The 8,270-nt window shown below is 39.4% G+C and overlaps 1 protein-coding gene across 4 annotated transcripts; it reads left to right on the top strand.

The window, feature by feature from the left end:
- Nucleotides 1–255: 255 nt before the first annotated feature.
- Nucleotides 256–7,610, top strand: pdp1 (pyruvate dehydrogenase phosphatase catalytic subunit 1). 4 transcript variants are annotated; one of them, XM_067979339.1, is made up of 3 exons: nt 256–335; nt 766–933; nt 2,779–7,610. In XM_067979339.1, exon 3 carries the CDS (start codon nt 2,818–2,820, stop codon nt 4,441–4,443), a length of 1,626 nt encoding a protein of 541 aa, XP_067835440.1. In that variant the 5' UTR covers nt 256–335; nt 766–933; nt 2,779–2,817; the 3' UTR covers nt 4,444–7,610. The 4 variants fall into 4 exon arrangements, with proteins under 4 accessions (XP_067835440.1, XP_067835441.1, XP_067835442.1 ...); XM_067979340.1 differs by lacking the exon at nt 766–933 and adding an exon at nt 2,070–2,103 and having other exon boundaries at nt 276–335; XM_067979342.1 differs by lacking the exons at nt 256–335; nt 766–933 and adding exons at nt 379–562; nt 2,070–2,103.
- Nucleotides 7,611–8,270: the final 660 nt, after the last annotated feature.

The following is an 8,270-nucleotide window of genomic DNA, read 5'->3' as shown; positions in this document are numbered from 1 at the left end:
CTTTGTGTTTTGATTTGTTGAGACCATAACAGTGCGCTGAACAAATGAGAAGTACTTGAATAACAAGTACTAAAAATTAAAATAATACTGAATATTCACACACGTTAAACAGACCACCGTCTGCAGCTTGTGAGATGTGGGCGACCTCGCACGCTCAGCTCTCAGCCAATAGAAACTCTCAGAATTATTGATGCCTTCATTGTGACGTGGGTCGAAGCGGTCCTCCCCGTGGCAGCCAATCAGCGCGCGGGAGAGGGGTTGGTGTCAATGTCAAACACTCGCGGGTGGAAGTCGTTATTTCGGTTTAACGGGCGGGAGTGCGCGCTCACACGCAGGTTGGTATCGGCTCTTCGTGACGCCCGGCGGGTTTGAACCAGACGCCCGGTTGTGTCGGTGACTCTCCCTGCGCGGTGCCCGCCCGCCCGCCCGGCACTGTGCCCTTACACTGCCAGCAGTTTATGGCCGGGCGGGGTACCCCCGAGCTGCAGTGTTGTGGACAGGAGACGGATGGCCGGCCGGACGGCCCGCCCATGTGATGTGTTAAGGGCTGCCGCTGGCAAGGGTGGGGATCGGTTGAATAGCGTATGTTTGCTGTCAGTCAGTCTGCGGGCCAGGCGGTGGTTGCTGTCGGGAAAGGCGGATAGAACAGATGAGGCACGATTTTAAAAGGGAAAAACGGGTGTGTGGGGGGGGGGGGCAATCAAAATCTCTGTGTTTAGTTACAAGCCATTACTAAATGTCTTGTGTTTTTTGCTCCATATTCAGCTAATTGCTGAAGCGGGTAGACATCCCGGCTGGAACCTACACATTTTTGGATGAGACTCCGGCAAATCTGTGTGCGTTGGTACAGCAGTCACCAGGAAGACCCGCCCCCACTTAAATCCAGTGGGCTGATAATTAAAGGAGCAATTGTACCTCATTGAGGTACTTGAGGTAGTTTATTTTTTGTGTATTGGATAGTTAAAAAGATTTTAACATTGCCAGGGTGGCTTTCCCATGGCTTCCAATTCACGCCTGGTGAAAACTGCTGGGAACAGTGAAAAATAAACTAATTTAAATTAAATAAAATTACATTTCCTATTGGAAACAAAATAAATAAACATACCTTAAAAAAACAATGTTGCCTGGAACTCCTCCCACTCTGATCCTGATGTCTGCCCTTTGATTCTGATGACTCCATTCTAATCTTTGTCATCCACCCCTGCTATTTCTATCCTAACTGCCAATGAGGTCTCTCTCACACTTTCTTCCCTTCCCCCCCCCCCCCCCCCCCGCCAGATGTGCAGCTCCTGCTGGCAGCCAGCCTGTCAATCATGGCGCAAGGAGGCTTTGATTGACCCCATTAGGGTTGCGATCGTACCCTAACCCTTCCGGGTTTGGCGCCTGCAAATCATCACCCCCCCCCCCCGACTCTTCTCTTTGACATATTACAATTGTGCTCATGACCGGAAACCACACTGTTCACGCACCAGAGGTCGACGCAATTCACGGCGGGTTCTAAATCTGACTACCAAAGAGGACACTTGACAGCAGGTGGTAGGAACCATGCAGCCGTTGTAATTAGCTGAATATAGGAGCAAAAGAAATAAGATGTTTAGTAATGGCTTGTAAATAAAATAAAAGCAGAAAATGTAGGGGGCACAGTCTAAAAATTCGAGCCAGACCTTTCAGGAGCGAGATTAGAAAACATTTCTACACACAAGGGGTGGTAGAAGTTTGGAACTTTGTTCCGCAAACGGCAATTGATACTAGCTCAATTGCTAAACTTAAATCTGAGTTGGATAGCTTTTTGGCAACCAAAGGTATTAAGGGATATGGGCCAAAGGCAGGTATATGGAGTTAGATCACAGATCAGCCATGATCTTATCAAATGGCGGAGCAGGCACGAGGGACTGAATGGCCTATTCCTGTTCCTATGTTCCTAAAATGCAGGAAACACTGAACAACTCAGACAGTATCTGTGGAGAGAGAAACAGTTAACGTTTCAGGTAAAATCATAGAAGTTTATGGCACAGAAGGAGGCCATTCGTCCCATGGTGTAACTGGAATCCTGCTCTGTTTTTCTCTAGGTGCACCCCTCCTACAAGTGCCGTGCAATAAAAGGTACATTGACTTCATTAAATATGAATATACATTTTTGAGAATTCAATTTTTTTTCAAAAATCAATTTTCCTAAATGATTAGTTACATATTTAATGTAAGTGAAACAAACCTATAGCCATCGGAAATATAATCTTTCCTTCAATACAAAGTTCAGTCTAGCAGCAGGACTGCATTTTATGAACAACTAGCAATGTTTCAAACTACGTAAAGTTGTATGAAGTGCTTCGTTGATATACATATATGTATGTTGCCTGCAAATAGGTAGTCCATAAACTTGAAACTTTCTCTCTGATACAGTCTACCCTTAACTTAAGTTTTTCGGTATTCAAAAAATAGTGCAGCCTATTTATTGGTTAATATTGTAAATTCAAAGGGAATTTTAGCAAAAATTTGTGTTCATGCATCTAAGATGTATAATGTAATCTTTTTTTAAAAAAAGTATTCATTTTAATTCTCCTGTATATTTGGCAAATTTAAATATCCAAAACTATTAGTATATTTTTGTTTTGCAGTACTCAAACTTTTGAACATGCTTCCAGGGGTAAAGGTTTTAATAATTAAATCATGTAAAACTATTTTTAATATTGGGTATGTTTACTTGTTTTGTACATTTGGGTAATAGGTTCATGCGTGATACAATAGAGGTAATTTGTTTTTTCCCCCTGTTCTTTATAGGAAATGCTGGAAAAGTTGTCTCCATTTTAGCCTGGTGAAATGTTGGTGCCAATACAGCTTGTGTTTCCAGCACTTCGAAATGGAGAGATAAGCAGGGTATATAGTGCAGCCTGCCGCCATCACAGCCTCCATAGTTGCCTATCTAAACAAGTCAGCCGGCATACAGCAGACAGATCCCTGCAGAAGATTTTTCCAAGATCTTTATTCAGATGGGGAAAGCCAAAAGACTCATTCGGTCATTTTCATTTAAGGAACTACAGGACCACAGCTGCACGGTTTTACAACCTTACTCCGCCTCAGGTTAACAGCATCCTGAAGGCAAACGAGTACAGTTTTAAGGTACCCGAATTTGATGGGAAGAATGTTAGTTCTGTTCTAGGTTTTAACAGTAACCAGTTGCCATCTAATTCTCCAGTTGAAGATAGAAGGTGTGCGGCTACCTGTCTGCAGACTAGAGGCATGCTGTTGAGTGTTATAGATGGACATGCAGGATGTGCCTGTGCACAGGCAGTTAGTGAACGACTCTTTTACTATATTGCTGTTGCTCTGCTACATCAGGAAACCTTATTGGAAATAGAGAATGCAGTGGAAAATGGCCGTGTTGTATTGCCACTTTTACAGTGGCACAAACATCCTAATGACTACTTCAGTAAGGAGGCTTCGAAAATGTACTTTGATAGCCTAAGAACCTACTGGCAAGAACTAATTGACCTCCACACTGAGGAGACACCTGATGCAATAGAAGCTTTGATAAATTCATTCAAAAGGCTTGATAATGATATTTCATTGGAAGCTCAAGTAGGTAGTAGTAACTCCTTTCTCAATTATTGGCAGTTGCGAGTGGCATTTTCTGGCGCAACTGCCTGTGTTGCACACATAGATGGTGTAGACTTGCACATTGCAAATACTGGAGACAGCAGAGCTGTGCTTGGTGTTCAAGAAGAGGATGGAACCTGGTCTGCACTCACGCTGTCCAATGACCATAATGCACAGAATGAGAATGAAGTGAAAAGGGTTAGGTCTGAACACCCAAAATCTGAAGCAAAAACTGTTGTTCAACAAGATCGTCTGCTTGCCTTGCTAATGCCATTTAGAGCTTTTGGAGATGTTAAGTTCAAGTGGAGCATAGATCTGCAGAAGCGGGTACTGGAGTCTGGCCCAGAGCTGTTAAATGAGAATGAATGTACAAAATTTATCCCACCTAATTATCACACTCCCCCATATCTAACAGCTCAACCTGAAGTCACTTACCATAAACTAAGGCCTCAGGACAAATTCCTTGTATTAGCCACAGATGGTCTGTGGGAAATATTACATAGACAGGAAGTTGTGAGAATTGTTGGAGAACATCTAACTGGTGTCCACCTTCAGCAACCTATTTCTGTTGGGGGTTATAAAGTGACTCTCGGTCAAATGCATGGCCTATTAATGGAGAGAAGAGCTCGCATTTCGTCTGCATTTGAGGATCAAAATTCTGCAACTCACCTTATACGACATGCAGTTGGTCACAATGAGTTTGGGGCTATTGATCATGAGCGATTGTCCAAGATGCTAAGTCTTCCTGAAGAACTGGCACGGATGTACAGAGATGATATAACTGTTACAGTAGTGCAGTTTAATTCTCATGTTATAAATACACATTACAAGCATAATGCAGAAAACTGAAACTTAGCATTTATGTGAACATAGGTCAACAAAAGTTTGGATGCAAAAGTTGGTTAAAGAATTGTAGCATAGTTGTGATTAATACGTTTATTTTTGACATAAGCAAACATTGGTGCAGTTAGGTCGTTATTTGGAATAGCTTGGAGTCTAGAACTCGGAACTAGGTGGAAATAGATGGTTTGCAGTTAATAAGTTGGAACAATTCTGCAATACTCCAAGATAACTGTTGTAAAGAAACTAGGAAGGTGTAAGCTGATGTGCTTATTATTAAACATTTAGCTTTGTATGAGATGGAAACTAGTTTAGTTAATGATAAATAGGTTCAATGGAATTGAAAATAAGGTCATTTTTATAAACTTATTTCTGTAAATTGCAAGAAGTTTCATGCAGTGAGATATTATAAACTTATATTGTGTGCAATTGCTTTGTTACCTACACACAGCATAGATAATTTACCTGGTGGGTGGAAATGGAACAGTTAACACTAGTAGTGTTTGTAGTTGCTTTTATATTCTAATTCAGATGCTGAGCTCCTAAAATCTGAGTTAAAATGTAAATGTAGATTGCTTGTTTACAGCCACTTTGTATATTCTACGCTTCAGTTTGAATTTCGTGCTACAGGAGTGGTCATTAAAGCAAATAACTTTTTTTAAATAAATGGTTTCTTTTAAGAATTGAGTTCACCAGTTTTATTGTATTATAGGATTTCTGTCAAAAACAACCAATGCTCCTGCAGTAAAGATTGTAATACCCACTACACTGCTGTTGGAAGGTTACTGTGATTGTAATTTTCTAATGGTATGTGGAATGTTATGCCCTCTGTTTTCATCCTCCTTTCCTAAGATTTATAAGAGAAGGCAGTCTCAAAATGGTGGGCTTTTTTGATGTGCTGTAATTTTTGCTTTCTTACCATACACAGGAAAAATAGAAGTAATTAAATATCCACTTAAGATCTATCTTCAGGGGAAAACCGTCCCTCTGCAAAAATATATATCTGATGGCTCAATAAATGTGAGCCGGTACACAGAGTCGTAGATTTCAGGCGATTGGCAATGTACTTTTGATGGTGGAACATGATGCTTGAATGTCTTGGAGTGCTGTGATTTATAATTTTGTTGTAGTGTTGTCAAACAGCACCACTGCAGCAAAATAAGTTGTAAATTAACAAACTGACAGTTATGAAGAATGTGGTATGAATAAGATTAAACCTCCTTTTGATCTCTTAGGCCTCTAACTATTAGTCTGTCCTCTGTAAAATCCTAGGCTATGAAATAAGGTAATAGTGTATATTGCTCTGAATTCTATTTGTCACTTGAATAGCTATTTTATGTTTGTGGGAAAGTCCTTATTATCTTATTTGTGTTTTGTGCCATTTACAATCACCCTACAGTTTACAGGTCAGATGCTTGAAAACATGGACAACATTGAATAGATATGCATGGTTAGCATTTGTTTCATTTCAGCATTCCTTATGATTAATTTTTGCCATCTGAGCAATAAAGGGAAGGCAAATCCATTTTTGCTATTGAATGGATCCTTATGGAGATTGTTTCTTGTTACAGATTACATTGCCATTATTTATACTGTAGTACTGGTGAATATATGTGTATGATAAACAAAGTGGTTTAGAGGAAGTTATAACTTTAAGTGGGCAAGCTACACACAACATAGCTACAGCCATGATAGTTTTTTTTAAATAGATTTATTCACCCTTTTTGTTAAATGGAGATCTGTATTTAGTATATATGCACATAAATCTTGGTGAACAAACTGCACAGTACTATTTGAAACACAATTCTAATGTATTTCTTACAGGAAAAAATTATAAGGAGTTGCATAACTGGGCTGTTTTTCACAACTCCTGTTTTTGTATTTATCTCAATATTTTTGTATTTAAGTCAGTAACAAATCTCATGTAGACAGTATTTGCACAACTTTTTGTTTCAGAAGCTTCATGTAAATGAGAAAATTCATCTCTAGAGTAACCATATTGAAAGAGTAACTTAGTGCGTAACCATCAAATGGTTGATAAATCTCCAGAATATCTCAGTGCCAAATTGAGACATAAAACTATTTAATGTAAAACTTTTAATGTTTACGCGCGTGTTTGTGTTCAGACAGATATGGATGAAGGAGGCCATCCATCCCATCTAAGCTAACATATTCAGAAAGAACCAACAGTTTCCATCTTTTCCTCCCTCCACCGTCCCCAATCATAACATCTGTTAAATGATTCAATATTTTTACTTCTGCTATCCTACTTGGAAGTCCATTTCACATGTTGATCAGTGTGTGGAGAATAACTTCCTGAAAAAAGTCCTAAATTTGCTTTTTGTTTGAACCTGTGCCAGTTTAACTTGAAGAATTGCTCCAAATTTGCTTTCTATGTCCCATTTTAGTGTATTAATATTGCTGTGAGGTCCCTCTTATACGCTCTCTTTCAAAGCCTATTAAATCATTGTTTCCAGTATTTCCTCATTACTCAGCACCCTGGCATTGCGGATCAGTCTCAAGGCTTTTCTCTGATCACCTTCAGACCTTGAATGTCCTATTTGTGTCTTGGTGACCAACACTGGACACTACTTGAGGCACTGGCTAATCAGAGCACTGTACAGTTTTAACAGGTCATCCTCTGCCCTGTATTGTTTTGGCTATACAGGTCAGCATTGTATTTGTCATTATTGTTAATTGCTCCAGTGACCAGACAGGTTAAGCAGCGAGTGTACTCGTGTTCATGACTTCACCTTTTGCTAACTCGATATCATTCATAGAGTATTTTTACTATCTATTATTTTTTTCTTGTGTGCAGTACTTTACATTTATGCATGTTGAATTTCATCTGCCACTGGTCAGCCTATTGACATAATCTAACTCATAGTGGAGCCATATAAAGAGCAGAGTATACACCTTGTAGTTTCTCTGAGGAAATAAAACATCTATTACATCACAGCTCTTGGTGTATCTAAAGGTTTTGTAGTAAGGAATTGCTGAACAGTGAATGGACAAAGCCTGTTACACATTATGTTAACTAAGATACTGTACAGTATTGAATCCTGGTTTTATATTCAAACAGTTACTGACTCTTGTAGACTCTGCGCTGTTGATCATTGTATCTGCTTTGGTGACAACTATTTATGGTGTTTTTAATAAATACACTTTAAAGACAATGAGTTATTAACTTTATTTTAAGGTCGATTTTACTATTTAAAATGTTCAAACGGTTGTTTTTCAATGTTTTGAAGTTACTCCTATAGTCTTGTGCACTGTTAGCTTTGGCTCCACTAGTAAAAGACCACATACAAAATTATGTTTTGTTTTTTTACCTCTATGCTTAACATCTACTGAAAATAAAACTGTTACAACCATATGGAGGAGGCAGTTACTTTACAAACTTTTGCACCAAAACTGATTGTAAAGGCAGCTGAAACAAAGTGATGCGATTCAGTGTAGTGTGGAGCACAGGTACAAGGCTGAGTCAAGCTCTATGTGACTGCAAGAGGAGAAATGATGTCTATCCTGTCTTGGTTCAAACTTGTAAAATTATTTTTTATACAGTAAATTTTTTTTTAAAAATCTGTCATTTTCTGAAAGCAATTCTTTTTTTGTTTTTGTGTGTGGAGGAGGACCAAGAGGAAAATGAGTTAAAGCATTGTACAAAGCAAGCCCAAAATTCCATGCAGTCTTTGGTGTTGCTGGGGGTCTAAACGCGAGGAAATTTACTGGACGGGAGAGCAAATTGGGGCGGAAATCAAAACTTTTTTTCTACTTCTCCCTGTCAGCTGTGGCTCAGTTGGTAGCACTCTCGCCTCTGCATCAGAAGGTTGTGG

The sequence above is a fragment of the Heptranchias perlo genome, chromosome 3, assembly GCF_035084215.1.
Source record: "Heptranchias perlo isolate sHepPer1 chromosome 3, sHepPer1.hap1, whole genome shotgun sequence".
Lineage (NCBI taxonomy): Eukaryota > Metazoa > Chordata > Chondrichthyes > Hexanchiformes > Hexanchidae > Heptranchias > Heptranchias perlo.
The sequence above is the reverse complement of the archived record's forward strand: the minus strand, read 5'-3'. Positions and strand labels throughout refer to the sequence as shown.